The 20,935-nt window shown below is 40.4% G+C and overlaps 1 protein-coding gene across 1 annotated transcript in view; it reads right to left on the bottom strand.

The window, feature by feature from the left end:
• PIP5K1B (phosphatidylinositol-4-phosphate 5-kinase type 1 beta) overlaps nucleotides 1-20,935 on the bottom strand; it is a 357,761-nt gene that overhangs the window by 151,021 nt on the left and 185,805 nt on the right. The window contains exon 6 of the mRNA XM_068974227.1: nucleotides 12,860-13,012. Coding sequence (XP_068830328.1) covers nucleotides 12,860-13,012 — 153 coding nt within the window. The remainder of the gene's footprint in view (nucleotides 1-12,859; nucleotides 13,013-20,935) is intronic.

The following is a 20,935-nucleotide window of genomic DNA, read 5'->3' as shown; positions in this document are numbered from 1 at the left end:
CTCCCCTGACCCTTCTTCCCTCCGACAACCACCTCTTTTGTTCTCTGTGTCTATGACGCTGTTTCTGTATTATGTTTGATCATTTATTTGTTTTTAGATTCCACATGTAAGTAAAACAATACTGTATTTGTCTTTCTCTGTATGGCTTATTGTCAAAAATGGCAAGATTTCATTCTTTTTTTCTGGTTGAGTAGTACTTCATTACATATGTATATCATATCTTCCTTTTCCATTCATTTAATGATGGGCACTTGAGTTGCTCCCATATCTTGGCTTTTGTAAAATAATGGTACAGTGAACATAGGGGTGCATATGTCTTTTCAAATCAGTGTTTTTGTTTCCTTTGAATAAGTCCCAGGAGTGGTATTTCTGGATCATACATAGTTCTGTTTTTAATTTTTTGAGGAATCTCCATACTGTTTTCCATAGTAAAGTAGTTTACATTCCCATCAATGGGCATGAGGGTTCCCTTTTCTCTACATCCTCGCCAACACTTTCTATTTGTTGTCTTTTTGATAATACCTACTCTGACAGATGCGAGGTGATATCTCACTGTGGCTTAGATCTGCATCTCTCTGATGATTAGTTATATTAAGCATCTTTTCCTGTGCCATCTGTATATCTTCTTTAGGAAAATGTCTAGTCAGACAGTGTGCCTAATTTATTTTCTTTTTTTTTGTTGAAGTATATTTGATTTACAATGTGTTAGCTTCTGGTGTACAGCAGAATGATTCAGTTATATATATATATATACACACATACACACACACACATATATATACATATGTGTATAACTTTATACATATATAAGTAACTTTTTCAGATTCTTTTCCATTATAGTTTTTAGAAGATACTGAATATAGTTCCCTGTGCTATACAGTAGACCCTGTTGTTAATCTATTTTATATAAAGTAGTATATCTATTAATCCCAAATTCCTAATTTATCTCTACCTCTTTCCCTTTTGGTAACTGTAAGTCTGTTTTCTATGCCTGTGAGAATCTCACTGTTTTGAAATTAAGTTCATTTGCATTTTCTTGGTTCCACATATAAATGATACGACATATTTCTTTATCTGACTTAATTTCCCTTAGTAAGAGAATCTCTAGGTCCATCCATGTTGCTGCAATTGGCATTATTTAACTTTTATGGCTGATTAATATTCCATTATTTATATATGTACCATATCGTCTTTATCCATTCACCTGTTGAGGGATGCTAAGGTTGCTTCCATGTCTTGGTTATTGTAAATAGTGCTATGAACACTGGGGTGCATCTTTTCAAATTAGAGTTTCTCCACGTATATGCCTAAGAGTGGGACTGCAAAATCATATGGTAGAAATATTTTTAGTTTTTCAAGGAATTTCCATACTGTTCTCCACAGTGGCTACACCAATTCACATTCCCACCAATAGTGCAGGAGGGCTTCTTTTTCTGCACATCCTGTCCAATATTTATTATTTATAGACATTTTAGGATGGCCATTCTGATGGTTGTGAGGTGATACCTCATTGGAGTTGTGTTTTTTTTTTAATAATTTCACAATTTTATTTATTTACTTTTTAATTTTTATTTTTACTTTATTTTGCTTCACAACACTGTATTGGTTTTGCCATACATTGACATGAATCAGCCATGGGTGTACATGAGTTCCCAATCCTGAACCCCCCTCCCACCTCATATCATCTCTCTGGATCATCCCCATGCACCAGCCCCAAGCATCCTGTATCCTGTATCGAACATAGACTGGTGATTCATTTCTTACATGATAGTATACATGTTTCAATGCCATTCTCCCAAATCATCCCACCCTCTCCCTCTCCCACAGAGTTCAAAAGTCTGTTCTATACATCTGTGTCTCTTTTGTTGTCTCGAATAGAGGGTTACCATTGCCATCTTTCTAAATTCCATATATGTGTGTTAGTATACTGTATTGGTGTTTTTCTTTCTGGCTTACCTCACTCTGTATAATCAGCTCCAGTTTCATCCACCTCATTAGAACTGATTCAAATGTATTCTTTTTGATGGCTGAATAATACTCCATTGTGTATATGTACCACTGCTTTCTTATCCATTCATCTGCTGAAGGACATCTAGGTTGTTTCCATGTCCTGGCTATTATAAACAGTGCTGCGATGAACATTAGGGTACACGTCTCTCTTTCAACTCTGGTGTGTATGCCCAGCAGTGGGATTGCTGGGTCGTAAGGTAGTTCTATTTGCAATTTTTTAAGGACTCTCCACACTGTTCTCCATAGTGGCTGTACTAGTTTGCATTCCCACCAACAGTGTAAGAGGGTTCCCTTTTCTCCACACCCTCTCCAGCATTTATTGCTTGTAGACTTTTGGATTGCAGCCATTCTGACTGGTGTAAAATGGTACCTCATTGTGGTTTTGATTTGCATTTCTCTGATTATGAGTGATGTTGAGCATCTTTTCATGTGTTCGTTAGCCATCTGTAAGTCCTCTTTGGAGAAATGTCTTTGGCCCATTTTTTGATTGGGTCGTTTATTTTTCTGGAATTGAGCTGCATAAGTTGCTTGTATATTTTTGAGATTAGTTGTTTGTCAGTTGCTTCATTTGCTATTATTTTCTCCCATTCAGAAGGCTGTCTTTTCACCTTGCTTATAGTTTCCTTTGTTGTGCAGAAGCTTTTAATTTTAATTAGATCCCATTTGTTTATTTTTGCTTTTATTTCCAGTATTCTGGGAGGTGGATCATAGAGGATCCTGCTGTGATTTATGTCAGAGAGTGTTTTGCCTATGTTCTCCTCTAGGAGATTTATAGTTTCTGGTCTTAGGTTTAGATCTTTAATCCATTTTGAGTTTATTTTTGTGTATGGTGTTAGAAAGTGACCTAGTTTCATTCTTTTACAAGTGGTTGACCAGTTTTCCCAGCACCACTTGTTAAAGAGTCTGTCTTTAATCCATTGTATATTCTTGCCTCCTTTGTCGAAGATAAGGTGTCCATGGGTGTGTGGATTTATCTCTGGGCTTTCTATTTTGTTCCATTGATCTATATTTCTGTCTTTGTGCCAGTACCATACTGTCTTGATGACTGTGACTTTGTAGTAGAGCCTAATGTCAGGCAGGTTGATTCCTCCAGTACCATTCTTCTTTCTCAAGATTGCTTTGGCTATTCGAGGTTTTCTGTATTTCCATACAAACTGTGAAATTATTTGTTCTAGCTCTGTGAAAAATACGGCTGGTAGCTTGATAGGGATTGCATTAAATCTGTAGATTGCTTTGGGTAGTATACTCATTTTCACTATATTGATTCTTCCAATCCACGAACATGGTATATTTCTCCATCTATTAGTGTCCTCTTTGATTTCTTTCAGCAGTGTTTTATAGTTTTCTATATATAGGTCTTTAGTTTCTTTAAGTAGGTATATTCCTAAGTATTTTATTCTTTTTGTTGCAATGGTGAATGGAATTGTTTCCTTAATTTCTTTTTCTACTTTCTCCTTATTAGTGTATAGGAATGCAAGGGGTTTCTGAGTGTTGATTTTTTATCCTGCAACTTTACTATATTCATTGATTAGCTCTAGTAATTTTCTGGTGGAGTCTTTAGGGTTTTCTATGTAGAGGATCATGTCATCTGCAAACAGTGAGAGTTTTACTTCTTCTTTTCCAATTTGGATTCCTTTTATTTCTTTTTCTGCTCTGATTGCTGTGGCCAAAACTTCCAGAACTATGTTGAATAGTAGCGGCGAAAGTGGGCACCCTTGTCTTGTTCCTGACTTTAGGGGAAATGCTTTCAGTTTTTCACCACTGAGGATAATGTTTGCTGTGGGTTTGTCATATATAGCTTTTATTATGTTGAGGTATGTTCCTTCTATTCCTGCTTTCTGGAGAGTTTTTATTATAAATGGATGTTGAATTTTGTCAAAGGGCTTCTCTGCATCTATTGAGATAATCATATGGCTTTTATTTTTCAATTTGTTAATGTGGTGAATTACATTGATTGATTTGCGGATACTGAAGAATTCTTGCATCCCTGGGATAAAGCCCCCTTGGTCATGGTGTATGATCTTTTTAATGTGTTGTTGGATTCTGATTGCTAGAATCTTGTGAATGATTTTTGCATCTATGTTCATCAGTGATATTGGCCTGTAGTTTTCTTTTTTTGTGGCATCTTTGTCAGGTTTTGGTATTAGGGTGATGGTGGCCTCATAGAATGAGTTTGGAAGTTTCCCTTCCTCTGCAATTTTCTGGAAGAGTTTGAGTAGGGTCGGTGTTAGCTCTTTTCAAAATTTTTGGTAGAATTCAGCTGTGAAGCCGTCTGGACCTGGGCTTTTGTTTGCTGGAAGACTTCTGATTACAGTTTCAATTTCGGTGCTTGTGATGGGTCTGTTAAGGTTTTCTATTTCTTCCTGGTTCAGTTTTGGAAAGTTGTACTTTTCTAAGAATTTGTCCATTTCTTCCACGTTGTCCATTTTATTGGTATATAATTGCTGATAGTAGTCTCTTATGATCCTTTGTATTTCTGTGTTGTCTGTTGTAATCTCTCCATTTTCATTTCTAATTTTATTGATTTGATTTTTCTCCCTTTCTCTCTTGATGAGTCTTGCTAATGGTTTGTCAATTTTATTTATCCTTTCAAAGAACCAGCTTTTGGCTTTGTTGATTTTTGCTATGGTCTCTTTTGTTTCTTTTGCATTTATTTCTGCCCTAATTTTTAAGATTTCTTTCCTTCTACTAACTCTGGGGTTCTCCATTTCTTCCTTTTCTAGTTGCTTTAGGTGTAGAGTTAGGTTATTTATTTGACTTTTTTCTTGTTTCTTGAGGTATGCCTGTATTGCTAGGAACTTTCCTCTTAGCACTGCTTTTATAGTGTCCTACAGGCTTTGGGTTGTTGTGTTTTCATTTTCACTTGATTCTATGCACATTTTGATTTCTTTTTTGATTTCTTCTGTGATTTGTTGGTTATTCAGAAGTGTGTTGTTCAGCCTCCATATGTTGGCATTTTTAATAGTTTTTCTCCTGTAATTGAGATCTAATTTTAACTCATTATGGTCAGAAAAGATGCTTGGAATGATTTCAATTTTTTTGAATTTATCAAGGTTAGATTTATGGCCCAGGATGTGATCTATCCTGGAGAATGTTCAATGAGCACTTGAGAAAAAGCTGAAATTCATTGTTTTGGGGTGAAATGTCCTATAGATATCAATTAGGTCTAACTGGTGTATTGTATCATTTAAAGTTTGCATTTCTTTGTTAATTTTCTGTTTAGTTGATCTGTCCATAGGTGTGAGTGGGGTATTAAAGTCTCCCACTATTATTGTGTTATTGTTAATTTCCCCTTTCATACTTGTTAGCATTTGTCTTACATATTGTGGTGCTCCTATGTTGGGTGCATATCTATTTATAATTGTTATATCTTCTTCTTGGATTGATCCTTTGATCATTATGTAGTGTCCTTCTTTGTCACTTTTCATAGCCTTTGCTTTAAAGTCTATTTTATCGGATATGAGTATTGCTACTCCTGCTTTCTTTTGGTCTCTATTTGTGTGGAATATCTTTTTTCAGCCCTTCACTTTCAGTCTGTATGTGTCCCTTGTTTTGAGGTGGGTCTCTTGTAGGCAGCATATATAGGGGTCTTGTTTTTGTATCCATTCAGCCAGTCTTTGCCTTTTGGTCGGGGCATTCAACCCATTTACGTTTAAGGTAATTATTGATAAGTATGATCCCATTGCCATTCACTTTATTGTTTTGGGTTCGGGTTTACACACCCTTTTTGTGTTTCCTGTCTAGAGAATATCCTTTAGCATTTGTTGGAGAGCTGGTTTGGTGGTGCTGAATTCTCTCAGCTTTTGCTTGTCTGTAAAACTTTTGATTTCTCCTTCGTATTTGAATGAGATCCTTGCTGGGTACAGTAATCTGGGCTGTAGGTTATTTTCTTTCATCACTTTAAGTATGTGTTGCCATTCCCTCCTGGCCTGAAGCGTTGCTATTGAAAGATCTGCAGTTATCCTTATGGGAATCCCCTTGTGTGTTATTTGTTGTTTTTCCCTTGCTGCTTTTAATATTTGTTCTTTGTGTTTGATCTTTGTTAATTTGATTAATATGTGTCTTGGGGTGTTTCGCCTTGGGTTTATTGTGTTTGGAACTCTCTGGGTTTCTTGGACTTGGGTGATTATTTCCTTCCCCATTTTAGGGAAGTTTTCAACTATTATCTCCTCAAGGATTTTCTCATGGTCTTTCTTTTTGTCTTCTTCTTCTGGGACTCTTATAATTGGAATGTTGGAGCATTTTATATTGTCCTGGAGGTCTCTGAGATTGTCCTTCATTTCTTTTGTTTTTCTTTTTTCCTCTCTGATTCATTTATTTCAACCATTCTATCTTGTATTTCACTAATCCTATCTTCTGCCTCCATTATTCTACTATTTGTTGCCTCCAGAGTGTTTCTGATCTCATTTATTGCATTATTCATTATATATTGACTCTTTTTTATTTCTTCTAGGTCCTTGTTAACCCTTTCTTGCATCTTCTCAGTCCTTGTCTCCAGGCTATTTATCTGTGATTCCATATTGATTGCAAGATTTTGGATCATTTTCACTATCATTATTTGGAATTCTTTCTCAGGTAGATTCCCTATCTCTTCCTCTTTGGTTTGGTGGGCATTTCTCCTGTTCCTTTACCTGCTGGGTATTCTTCTGTCTCTTCATCTTGGTTATATTGCTGTGTTTGGGGTGGCCTTTCTCTGGGAACCTGTGGAGTTCTCTTTATTATGGAGTTTCCTCACTGTGGGTGGGGTTGTATCAGTGGCTTGTCAAGGTTTCTTGGTTAGGGAAGCTTGTGTCGGCGTTCTGATGGGTGGAGCTGGATTTCTTGTCTCTGGAGCGCAATGAAGTGTCCAGTAATGAGTTATGAGATGTCTATGGTTTTGGAGTAACTTTGAGCTGCCTGTATATTGAAGCTCAGGGGTGTGTTCCTGCGTTGCTGGAGAATTTGCGTGGTATGTCTTGCTCTGGACCTTGTTGGCTCTTGGGTGGTGTTTGGTTTCAGTGTAGGTATGGAGGCGTTTGATGAGCTCCTATTGATTAATGTTCCCTGGATTCAGGAGTTCTCTGATGTTCTCAGGATTTGGACTTAAGCCTCCTGCTTCTGGTTTTCAGTTTTATTTGTACAGTAGCCTCAAGACTTCTCCATCTATACAGCACCAATGATAAAACATCTTGGTTAAAGATGAAAAGTTTCTCCACACTGAGGGACACCCAGAGAGGTTCACTGAGTTACATGGAGAAGAGAAGAGGGAGGGAGTAGTTAGAGGTGACTGGAATGAGATGCAGTGGGATCAAAAGAGGAGAGAGCAAGCTAGCCAGTAATCACTTCCTTATGTGCACTCCACAGTCTGGACCACTCAGAGATGTTCACGGAGTTATACAGGGAAAAGGAGAGGGAGGAAGTAGACAGAGGTGGCCAGGAGGATAAAAGAGGGAAATGAAAAGGAGAGAGACAGATCCAGCCAGTAACCAGTTCCCTAAGTGTTCTCCATCGTCTGGAACACAGAGATTCACAGAGTTGAGTAGAGAAGAGAAGGGGGAGGGAGGAGACAGAGACAACCTGGTGGAGAAAAAGGAGAGTCCAAAGGAGGAGAGAGTGGTCAAGCCAGTGATCTCACTCTCAGGTAAAATTGGGTACTGAATATTGGGTTTTTTAATGTACAAAATTGACAACAAATACCAAAAAGCAAAGATTAAAAATCTAGAGTAGAGGTTGGATTTTCAAAAATACAATATTAAAGAAAAGAACAAGAAGAAGAAGAAAAAAAAGTCACAAGAATTATTAAACAACAACCACCACAAAAAATATATACATATGGCGTTTGCTTTAAAATAGGGTCTTTTTTTTGAAAAGTAATAGTAGGTTATAAAAATTAAAATTAAAGGAGAAATAGAGGACTTAAAAATTTTAAAAAGTTAGGAAAAAGGAGAAAAAGAAAAGAAGAAAAAACAATCAAACAACAACATAAACAACAACAAAAGGGAATGGTCATAAAAATAGTAAAGATATATCTGGGACTTTCTCTGGTGTTGTGGGCAGTGTGGGGTCACTTCCAAGGCAGTTCCCTCTGTTTAGTTTCTTCTGTTTGCTGGTCTCTTCAGTGTCTGATTTCTGCCCTGACACAAGGGGGGCAGTGGTGGACCCTTTCTTTTTTTTTAGGCTCACTTGTTCAGTCACGCTGTGGGGAGGGAGGAATGCTACAAATAACACTGGCGTGTGTTCGCAGTGTCTCAGCCACGCTGGGCATGCCCCTGCACACGGCGCACACAGCTCAGGTTCTAGGTTACTCCACTGGGAACTGTCTGAGGCCGGCCCTAGGCTGCATACACCTCCCTGGTCTAAGCCGCTCAGGCTCGGCTCTCAGGTAGCCCTCAGAGGCGCAGATCCGTTGGGCCTGCGTTTCGTGCCCTTCCTAGGACTGAGTAGCTCAGGTGTTTGGCGAGCGTGGTCGCTGCGACTTATCGCCTTTCCTGTCCCTGCTGCTCAGTTTTCTGGGTGTACTGCTGGCGCCCCTTGTCAGGTGGATGGTGACTGTCCAGGACCCCAAGAAGTCTTAGTTAGCAAAGAAGCCTGCTTGCAGTTTGGTAGGTAAAGTCTCTCCGGGGCTGTGACTGCCCCCTTCCAGCCCTTTTGGCTCTGGCTGCCTGTCACCAGAGGGGGATGGTCTGCAGCCGGCTATTTCTGTTCCATCCTTTGTTCTGTGCGCGGTCCTGGCGGTGTCTTATGTTAGAGCTTTTCGCGTGGTAGCTATCCCACAGTCTGGTATGCTAGCCCAAGTTAGTTTGCTCTGGTTACACTCAGGGCATTCTGGCCCGATTCTTAAAAAGCACTGCAGCCCGCGCCTCCCTGCCCAGCCCTCACTTGCTAGTGGCAGATGCAGGCATCTGCACGGCTTCTCCGCTGGGGGAGTTACCATTGGGCTCGTAATCTGTTGCTTTTAATTATTTATTTATTTTTCTTCCCTGTTATGTTGCCCTCTGTGCTTCCAAGGCTCACCACAGACTCAGCAGCGAGAGTATTTCCTGGTGTTTGGAAACGTCTCTCTTTTTAAGACTCCCTTCCTGGGACGGGACTCCCTTCCTAGGACGGGACTCCCTTCCCAGGACGGAGCTCCCTCCCTACCTCCTTTGTCTCTTTTTTCATCTTTTATAATTTTTCCTACCTGTTTTTGAAGACAATGATCTGCTTTTCTGGGTGCCTGATGTCCTTTGCCAGCATTCAGAAGTTGTTTTGCAGAATTTACTCAGTGTTGAAATGTTCTTTTGATGAACTGGTGTGGGAGAAAGTGGTCTCCCCATCCTATTCCTCTGCCATCTTAGGACCGCACCCCCACTCATTGGAGTTTTGATTTGTATTGCTCTAATTTGATTTGCATCTTTTCATGTGCCTGTTTTTGACATTTTTAAAAGATATTTTTAAGTGAGTTATTATTTACTTTTCAAGTTGAGTTTTTTATGAGTTTAATAGGTTTTGGATATTAACCCCTTATCATGTATATCATTTATTAAGATTTTTTCCCATATAGTAGGTGATATTTTCATTTCATTGATAGTTTCCCTTTATTGTGCAAAGTGTTTTAGTCTGATGCAGTCCCATTTATTTATTTTTTGCTTTTGTTTCCCTTGTCTGGAAGTAACTGTATGTGAAAGATCTGAAATAGAGAATTTTTTTTTTTCAAATGGATAACCATTTATTAAACGGTCTGTCCTTTCTCAACTGAATTTAAGTCCCTCCTATATCATGCAATAAGTTGTCAAATACACATGGGTCTATTTCTAGACACTTTATCTGAATCCATTGATCTTTTTGTCTGGATTTCCCTGGTGGCTCAGACAGTAAAGCATCTGCCTACAATGCAGGAGACCCAGATTTGATCCCTGGGTTGGGAAGATCCTCTGGAGAAGGAAATGACAACCCACTCCAGTACTCTTGTCTGGAAAATCCCATGGATGGAGGAGCCTGGTAGGCTACAGTCCACGGGGTCGCCTACCAGTCCATTTGTACAGATCTTTTTGTCTAGATCTGTACAAATGCCACCACTTTAATGCTAGTACAGATTTACACATTTCTGGTGTATGTTCTGGCAGGCCTAACATTTTCTCCTTTGCCAAAATGTATTGTCCATTTCTATAGGCTTGCTTTCCTGTTTGTTTTTATTTTTCCTTGTTTTTCTTTTTTTTTTTTTCTTTTGTAATATTGTACTGGTTTTGCCATACATCAACATGAATCCACCACAGGTATACACGTGTTCCCCATCCTGAACACCGCTCCCACCTCCCTCCCCATACCATCCCTCTTGGTCGTCTCAGTGCACCAGCCCCAAGCATCCAGTATCATGCATCGGACCTGGACTGGTGATTCGTTTCATGTATGATATTAAACATGTTTCAATGCCATTCTCCCAAATCATCCCACCCTCTCCCTCTTCCACAGAGTCCAAAGAACTGTTCTATACATCTGTGTCTCTTTTGCTGTCTCGCATACAGGGTATATATTTTGAGTAGTCATACTCAAAATCACTGCAGATGGTGACTGCAGCCATGAAATTAAAAGACGCTTGCTCCTTGGAAGAAAAGTTATGACCAACCTAGATAGCATATTCAAAAGCAGAGACATTACTTTGCTGACTAAGGTCCGTCTAGTCAAGGCTATGGTTTTTCCTGTGGTCATGTATGGATGTGAGAGTTGGACTGCGAGGAAGGCTGAGCACCGAAGAATAGATGCTTTTGAACTGTGGTGTTGGAGAAGACTCTTGAGGGTCCCTTTGACTGCAAGGAGATCCAACCAGTCCATTCTGAAGGAGATCAGCCCGGGGATTTCTTTGGAAGGAATGATGCTAAAGCTGAAACTCCAGTACTTTGGCCACCTCATGCGACGAGTTGACTCATTGGAGAAGACTTTAATGCTGGGAGGGATTGGGGGCAGGAGGAGAAGGGGACGACCAAGGATGAGATGGCTGGATGGCATCACTGACTCAATGGACGCGAGTCTGAGTGAACTCTGGGAGTTGGTGATAGACAGGGAGGCCTGGTGTGCTGTGATTTATGGGGTCGCAAAGAGTCGGACACGACTGAGTGACTGAACTGAATACTCAAAAAGTTACTGCTGGAAATTCTAGCAAATACGTTAGAAAAGATCATTGATGGAAAGCATCCCTATCTTTTTCTACTACTTTCAGTGAAAGAGCTTTTGTTCTTCTCCATGAAGTTATGTGAACTCTGGGAGATTGATAAATGTTGGTTTCTATGCTTACTGGTTTATTTGCCTATTATGTAAAATTTTCCAATTTTAAGAATTCTCTCTGATATCTAGATGGATAACCACATAATGCTCACATTTTTTCTTGTTAATAAGATGAATTATATTATTTGTTATACTAGCTTACATGGTTGGGATAAAATTACTTGGTTAGGCTAAATTTTAAAATTTTACTTAATTTAATAGCCACATATGGCTAATGGCTACCATATTGGACAGTGCAGTTCTACAATAAGAGACTAATCTACCTAAGCTTAGAAATAGAGAAGTTTGAGATTTACTCACTCAGATTAACAAAGAGTGCTATGTGAGTTTGACTGCAATTTTAAATTATTTAAAAACGTGTATATGACTAGGATATATTTGAAAGGATATATACCAAATACTAGCAATGTGTATCTCTGAGAAAATAAATACAGTTGGTTGCCTTTTTTCCTTTTCTGTATTTTCTATTTTCCCTAATATAAAGTAGATAATTTGTGCTAAAAAAAATTTCCCAGTTTTGTTCAGGATCAAAATCCTTTAAAATCTGTGTATGCTGCCCACTAAGATTTTTGTTTAGATTTTCAGTTCCTATATTTACATGTGAGACTAACTTACGGCAGTTACTGTTATCTTGAGCAGACTTTGGAATTAAAAAATATTTTTACACTCTAATGAGCTATATGGCGTATCATCAATTTTGTTTTGAAACAAAGATGACAGTTATCACCTCTCATAGCAAATGAATAGCAGAACTGTGGCTTTTGAAATCCTGCTACCATTCTAATCACAGAAAATTAATAACTGCCATGAAAGTACAAAGAAATCAGAGGTATGAAAACAACAAAACTACTGAGGAAAATGTTTATTTTTAAAAATCTGGTCTAAATGTTTAGCAAATCCAAATCCTGGGCTAGGTTATAGTTTCTTTGTCTCTAAAATGTTACATGGAAGGTGATTTTAATGTTGTATTTGACCTATGACATCCTTAATTCTGAAGTGTGATGGCTAAAAGTGGCTAATAATGAATGTGTGTTCCTATAAGGTGCAGGAGTTACAGATGCACCCTCTGGACCCCCACTGCTTGTGTTCAAGCCCCGGATCTATAGCCCATTAGCTAAATAACCCTTGGCAAGTGATTCCATTTATCTTTGTCTCAATTACCTCATCAGTTTTACAGCTTAGTCCTCAATGAATGTTAACTACTCATATTACTACTACGTACAAAGAGCTCTGCAATACATTGTTTCCTTTATCCTGCATCCTGGATCCTGTCTTTATTACAACCACCATGGAAGACAGGTGTCTCCCAGCCTTCAAAGACTGAGGCTCAGAGCTTACCGTATTTACTCCTGGTCACACAAGTTAGTTGATGGCTGAGTGGGATATGAGCCCAGGACTGAGTCAGTCAAAAGCTATGCTCTACTACATAATTCTACTTACTTCTCAAAATCTATTCAATCAATTTCATAGTATACTCTAAATGCAAAATAAACCTCACCAAAGAGAAAGAAACATGCCAGAGTCACTGAAAAAAAAAAAGCATTAAAAAAAAAAACTGTGGAGGAAAGTAATTAAATCTTAAGTAGAAGCTTTAATTATGTGCACTTACCATGTAATAGCCTGGTAGTAGCTTCTGAAGGAACTCTGCTTCTTTATGCTGAACTGTTTTGATGATAAATTCATCATCACTGGTCACAAAAAACAAGGACCCACTGGCTCCAGGGTTAGACAGCTCTATTAGAGGTTCACTGCATATGGAATACTACAAGAACAAATATATAAGCAGTAAAAATACATTAATGTGTATGATGCGTCCAGTGAAGAAAATCCGAGCATTACATGTCTTACCCATGTTAAAACAGGAAGCCCTCTCCAAGAGCTTTAAGAGGAGACTCTAAGTATACTAAAATGGCTCTTACGAGATTTCTAAAAATTTAGCTGATCCATTTACCTTAATAAAAGAATCAGGAATCACCATATTTGTTCAATAACTCCAGAGTGGTGTTGACCAAGGCACTTTGTTTCTAGCACGTGCCCACAAAATAAGAATGGAAGGTGTGGGCCCCACTGTGTATTCATCACTTGACACCAACACATATTCTTGTCTCACTGTTTACTCTCCTAAGAGAGGTCATTCACTCAGGATTTCAACAAAGAGATGACTCTAACATCTGCATCTCCAGCCAAGATCTCCCTTGGGGGATCCAGAGCTGTATGCCTACCTATGTAACGGACATTTCTACTTAGTTATGCCACAAACACTTCATATGTAACAATTTCAAAAGGAAGTCCATCTCAGCCTGTGGTTAGCCCATGCAGTGCCTTGGTAGTGATTAGAAAGAAGGAACTCTTTTTTCCCCTGGTATATACAGCTCTGAGCCATAAACAGGCTGGTGAACAGATAAAGGGATAGATTCCAGTCTTCACTCCTTCACCTTAGCCAGGTATTCCTGGGTGGTGCACACCCTGTACAACTATACATGCTGACTAGATCATCTTTTCCTCCCCCATCCTCCACCTTCTCTCTTTCTCCCTATCTTATAAAAAGGAAGCATCGTTCATTCCCCCTCTCTTATAGAAAGGAAGCATCATTCACTGTTCTCCAAACCAGAAACTGAGACATCATCCTTGATGTTTCACATCTGTTCATCTTCCATATCCAGTCTACTGCTAATATCTGCCCCATTCATGACATCTCTTTTTCAAATTCCTGAAATTCAGTGGTTTCATCATTCTATACCTCGATTATGTGGCAAGCTCCACCTGTTCTAAGCTATCCACTCTTGACTCCTCCTGAGCATCCTCCACAAGGAAACCAGAGATCTTTCCAAACTGCACAGCCTTCCATGCCTTCAAACCTTTCTGTGGGTTCCACTGTTAACAGAGACAATTACATCCAAGTTTCTTCATCCAAGAGCATTCAACTCCATGGATGACAAAGCTCTGCTCTTCAGCCTTCTCTCTCATCCCTTTCCTCCTTAAATTGTACCTCTAACTCCAGAGAACTATTTCTCACTTTCTCACGTGTGCCACACACTCTTGATTATTGACTGCATTTTTTTCTATCAGAAACCACCTTCATGCTACCTTCATCTGGCTGAATACCACCAAAAAAAAAAACTTCCTTTAAAAAAAAACAAAACCTTATTTTCTTGACAACAGACACTGGACTACCATTATATGACAACAAATTATTTTTGGTAGGATGTATATGCACTTAAACACTTGACATATGGATTTTATCATCCACTTGGCTTGCCAATTCTTCATGAAAGCCCTTAGGATGATTTGGTTAATATCACATATGATTCTAGTTCTATGTCAGAAATGCATTATCCATGTTCATTCAACATTTAAAAAGTACCTACTGAGTGCAGATAGATGCACTGCCCCAGGCACTTAGGAAGCTTATACAGTAGTAGGAGGAAACAGCCAACAAAAAAGTAAATAACTTACACATCAGAATGTGCTTAATTGCTGTTGAGAGAAAGGACACAGGGAAAGGGGGATGGGAGTACCACCAACGATGGAGACAAGGCGGCCACTATAAGCCTTATGGGGAAGGTGGCATTTGAGGAGAGGCCTGGGGATATCTGGAGAAAGCGTACTAAAGGCAGAAAGAAGGGCAAATGCTAAGATCTTGAGACCTGGAGAGTTCACAGCACAGCAAGGAGGTCACGGCTGAAGCAGAGGGAACAGAGAGGACAGCTGAAGGGGAAGAAGCCAGAAGGGTCTGGTGGGACAGACAAGTAAATAGGCTATATACGGAATGTGGCCTTTTATTTAGCGGAGCTGAAAGCCACTGGAGGGTCTGGAGCAGAGGACCACACACTCCCTCTGCTGTGCTGAGAGGCCCCAGGAGGAGGACAGAAGGAAGACGCAGTAAGGAGGCTGGTGTAGTGACGCTGGCCTCCAGTGTCGGCTGGAGGCACTTGCTCCGGAAAACTCTGCCTGGTTCTGTGGGTCCACATCACCTGCTTCCTGGCACTGGATGCTCTCGTCACAGAAGACACCACGTGAACGTGTTAGTCGCTCAGTCATGTCTGACTCTTTACAACTCATGGACTGCAGTCCGCCAGACCCTTCTGCCAACGGAATTCTCCAGGTGAGACTGGAGTGGGTTGCTAGTCCCTTCTCCAGGGGATTTCCCCAACCCAGGGACTGAACCCAGGTCTCCTGCATTGCAGGCAGATTCTTTACCATTTGAGTACCACAAAATACCTTAATTGCCTATTTACTTATCCCAAGTTCCCTCTAGACTACCAAACTCTATGAGGGCAGAACCCATGACTCTTAAATTCTGATATGGTTCAGGATATGTGCCTTGTACACAGAAGGGACTCAATAAATTTTTGTCAAATAAATGACTGAAATTTACCAACAACTGAAGGGCTGTCAGTCTCCCCAAGTAGTGCTCCAAACCAGCAGAACAGGCAATTTTAGGTTTATGAGTTTAGTGTTTATTAGTTAATAATCCCTATTATTGACTTATAGAAACACTGTGGGCAGAGAAAAAGGTTAGGAAGCTAATGTGTGAGACCAGCCCAGCCCTGGTGAGAGGCAATAGCAGGGATTTAAGGAACTATATTTTGAGGATGGAGGCATTTGAAATCACCAGGGCTGAACATCCTTCAGAGTGTTTTATCTGGGTTTGTGAATATGTAAGTCCTTATCAAAGAAACATCTGAGAGGATATGAGGAAGAAGGGAAGGAGGGAGGAGAAGAAACAGAGAAACTGGGAGAAAAATGATTAAAAGGCAGTGTCTAGATGTTACCTTTTAAACCATCCTGCTGTGGCAGCACTGTGAGTAAGGGAAACAGAATTCACCAGGAATAAAAAGAAGCAAGAGTTCACTGCCTTTCTTAAGATCACTGGCAACTTCCATCCCCTGCCTTCTCCTTTTTCCTCCAGCCTTGCTTCCTGAAGCTCTCTTGCTAAGCAGCACTGCAACCTAAGCCCTTAAGAATGAATTGAGGATACACAAGGAAAATAAAAACAGTCATCAGCCTCCACACAGGATGCTGTAAAAGCCAAGAGGAAGCAGAGGGAACCTTTCCTGCTCTGGGCAGAGTCCATGTGGAAGGAAAGGCCTGGGTTTGGAATCAACTGACAGTTTGTAAAATCATGACTCTGCCAGTGGCTAGTCACGTGACCTTGAGTAATTTAGCATCTTAGAGTCTTAGAAACCTCATCTCTAAAATAAAGGTGGTGATATATACTTGATAGCATCTCAGAGTGTTAAAAATAAATGTTTTTGAAATCCCTGGCAAGAGTGACCACTTAGGCACTGCTGTTGCCATTTTTCACGACATGCTCAGCAGTGCCCTAGGATGTACTGAGAGTTTCAGCCTAACTCCCATGACAAGAAGGCTACTCAAAGTACACACTAAGATGATCTTGGTAAAGCAAGAAAAGAGATGGGTGGCGGGTGGTAAGTTAGGAGTTTGGGATTAAGACATACTACTCTACATAAAATAGATAAACAACAACAAGGACGCACTGTATAGCACAGGGAACTCCACTCAATATCTTATAATAATCTATAATGGAAAAGGATCTGAAAAAGAGTATATATGCATATATATATCTATATATCTGAATCACTGTGCAGTACACTTGAAACCAATACAACACTGCAAGGTAACTATACTTCCACTAAAGAAGTTAACTTTTTAATATTTTTCTTTTTTAAAGAAAAAGTGGGTGATATGTGTAATGATGAATCTGAGACTCAGGAAAATAAAGGTGTAAACTCCATTCTCATAAAAAATGAAGGCAGATCCCAGACTCTCTTAGGATTTTGATTCTTTATTCCATGGGTTTTGGATTTCTGGCATCCATTTCTAGAATCCTCTTGTGGGTAGGAGTAAATGTTGTGAAAGTACAAAAACAACAAAGAATGCAGAAATTAGGGGCTGCAAATAGAGAAATTAGGGGGTGATTCAGGAAGAGCTGTCTAGGGAAAACTGGATTCAGATGTGAACATCTGCTTCCAATTAAAGTCTCAGATTCTTCCAGAAGCAGTGACACAGACTGGAGACTCTTTCATTGGTTACTAATTGCCAAATACTCCTTTATTATGCAATTTACAGATGAATATGAATGGAGAAATCAGTTGTCTTGCCCTCTTTCAATAACCATTTTGGGGTCACTTCTAGCACAGTGTCAGTCTACAATAAGTTGGCATTAGGATGCAGAACCCCTTCTACCATTATCACCTCTGATTCTATGGCTTTTCACCTGGCAACTCTGTTAGTGTTCTCTGCTAAGCTATCCTCTTCAAAATGCTGCCGTTTCAGAGCAAATAAAGAGGAGCTATGGGAACATTTTAATTAGCTGTGATCAACAAGCCCCTGTGGGCACCTTGATGCACCTTCCTGGCACCCTCACTGTGTAAGCTGTTGCAGGGTGCTCATTCCCTGCCTTCTATTTCCTGCAGGGCCTCCTTATGTACCCTGGAAAGAATGCAAAGCACAGTCCAGCTGGGCCCTGCCAAGGCAAATCAACGCTGTAAACTTGCACAGTGAGGTGGAGATCATTTTTGCTGCCACTTCTTCCCCTCAATGGTGTTTAATTATTTACCCTGCTCTCTTTCTTATGGGTGTCAATAAACCTAAATCACCCTGGACTTGGGAATACCCAGGCACCTGGAAAAGAAAGAAATTAACCAAAGGCTTGTTGCCTAAGCAGAAATGGGGCGAAAATGCTCTGGGGCCCCTTCCCCTGGGAGGTCTTTAATTAGGAACAAATAAGGAAGAAGGAGCATTTGCGTTGCTTTGTAGTATACGTGGATGCACGCTCACCACGCAGTCTCACATCCAATTGTGCACGTTTCAACATGAATTTGTAATCAGCACGCACTTGGTGAATTTTAATAGTACTGAGAATGTAATCAGAGTAATTCAGGCTGAAATCCAGATGCAACAGCATAAGACTAAGCAGAAATACATACATATCACAGGGATCTGATATCAAATCTATCTATAGTGACCAAGCCCTACATCTTCGCCTTTCCCCTTCCGTTTAGATCAGTATATCTTCACAAATTTGGGTTTAGATAGCCCTGGTTTGATGGATGCCAGGATGTATTTGTGATGTACGCCTTATCCTTTTTTTTTTCCTTCATGTGGTGTTTCAAGGGACATCTTATTTCATTCTTCTGTTTTTTGGGCATAACCATTCCAAAATATGCTTTGTTAGGTGTATTTGACCTCTTTGTCTCATTTTTCAGAATGGATAACCACAGTTCCCAGCTTGATGGCTAGGGACTGACAACCTTGAGACCATACCTTTTGGGTTTTTTGTGGGGGCCGTGCTGTGCAGTTTGTGGAATCTCAGTTCCCCAATCAAGGATTGAACTGGAGTCCAGGGAATTCCTACCATCTAATGACAGGTCTGGAGAAGGCAATGGCACCCCACTCCAGTACTCTTGCATGGAAAATCCCATGGATGGAGGAGCCTGGTAGGCTACAGTCCATGGGGTCGCTAAGAGTCAGACACGACTGAGTGACTTCCCTTTCACTTTTTACTTTCATGCATTGGAGAAGGAAATGGCAACCCACTGCAGTGTTTTGCCTGGAGAATCCCAGAGACGGAGGAGCCTGGGGGGCTGCCATCTATGGGGTCGCAGAGAGTCAGACACAACTGAGGCGACTTAGCAGCAGCAGCAATGACAGTCTGAGACTCAGTGGTTGGAAGCATGTGAGACTATGGTTCTGGCTTGGGCTGTGCCTCCACCCCTCAGCATGGGTAACCTTGGGCACTTCCCTTCACCAGTGTCAGATTCCTCATCTACAGTGAAGAGTTGGGCTAAAAAGTCTGTGAGGTTCTATCTGACTCTCTGAAGTATAATGCCTCAGGCAAAAGACCCCTTCCTCATCTATCACACTCCAGATCACTGGGTAGGGTCCTCAGATACAGTGCTTTGGAGGTGAGCCTCCAGAAGCTCCAAGACCAATGAGGGGAGCTGCCTGAGCCTGGGCAGGGGGAGGTCCTGCCACTGGGGACAAGGTAGCCACGTAGTTAGAGGCCCATGACCCTTGTTCTGTCTTCTGCAGTTCCCAGAGATGGGTCCGGTTATGGAACTGTGTGTACAATTAACAAGGAAGGTGGAATGCAATCAAACAAAAGCACACTAACCTGCCCGGTTTTATCTGCACCCCGCCCCGCCCCCAGCTTTTCATCACAAAAAATTTCAAATATACATAAAAGTAGAGAACTGTCCAATTAACATTCATGTGTCTATCTTCTGGTTTCACAGCTATCAGCTCATAGCCTATCTTGTCTCTTTATATCCTCAATCCTTCCCCTGCCTGCTTTCCTCAGATTCTTTAAAGCAAATCACAGACATTAAATCATTTCTCCAATAAATATTTTACTGAGTGTTGCTCAGTTGTGTCTGACTCTTTGCGACCCCATGGACTATACAGTCCATCGAATTTTCCAGGCCAGAATACTGGAGTGGGTAGCCCTTCCCTTCTCCAGGGGATCTTTCCAACCCAAGGATTGAACCCAGGTCTCCTGCATTGCAGGCAGATTCTTTACCAGCTGAGCCACCAGGGGAGCCCAAGAATATTGGAGTGGGTAGCCTATACCTTCTCCAGCGGATCTTCCCAACCCAGGAATTGAGCTGGGGTCTCCTGCATTGCAGGTGGATTCTTTACCAGGTAAGCTACTATTTGTCTCTAAAGGATGAGGATTCCTCTTATAAAAGAGAACCACAATACCCTTATCCCATCCCTTTACAAAAAATATCTTCCATGTAATCAAACATCTAGTGAGTCTTTACATTTCACTAATTTCCTAGAATTAAAAAAAAAAAAAACTGGTTATTTGAATTATTTGTCCCTGTCTTCCTAAGGGCTAACCTGAAGGTAAAACTCTAATACTTTGAAACTCCAGTACTTTGGCCACCTGATGCAAAGACTGACTCATTGGAAAAGACCCTGATGCTGGGAAAGATCGAAGGCAGGAGGAGAAGGGGACGACAGAGGATGAGATGCTTGGATGGCATCACTGACTCAATGGACATGAGTTTGAATAAACTCTGGGAGTTGGTGATGGACAGGGAGGCCTGGCATGCTGCAGACCACAGGGTCGCAACGAGTTGGACACGAATAAGCAACTGAACTGAACTGCTCTTTCTAATATTCTTGATCAAAACCTTCCTTTCCTGCTATACTGGGCCATTCAAAGTCCTATCTAATGCACTTGCATATCTGGTCTCATAGTCCTAACACTGCTCCTCATCTTTCCCTTTTTCCCCACCTACTCAAATTTAACTGTAATTTTTAGGTCACGGTTAAACCATGCCATACCCATAAGAAGCCTTCCTAATCATCGATCCAAGAGAACAATTTCTCCCTCCTTTGAAATCTTCGAGCATTTATTGTTTCTCTTCCTCTTTTTATTTACTGCCTGGTAGAAGGGGTGGTTTTCCCACATCAATCATCATCCCAATTGGATTCTAAGTTCTTTGAGTGTCATGACTTGTAATTTTTTTGAATCTCTCCATAATTATAAGCAAAGCGTTTTAGTTACAGTTGCTGTTCAAAGTACCCAATAATCAATTAACGACTTTCTGCCAGGTACATGAAGGAGGACTTCTGCTTTGAGAAGCCATCAGCATAGCCTCCTGCTCCTTTGTAAACATTCTGACCCCATTATGAAGGTAATTTTTCCAGC

The sequence above is a fragment of the Capricornis sumatraensis genome, chromosome 6 (genome assembly GCF_032405125.1).
Source record: "Capricornis sumatraensis isolate serow.1 chromosome 6, serow.2, whole genome shotgun sequence".
NCBI classification, from domain to species: domain Eukaryota; kingdom Metazoa; phylum Chordata; class Mammalia; order Artiodactyla; family Bovidae; genus Capricornis; species Capricornis sumatraensis.
Note: the sequence above shows the minus strand (reverse complement) of the source record. Positions and strands in the feature narration are given on the sequence as shown.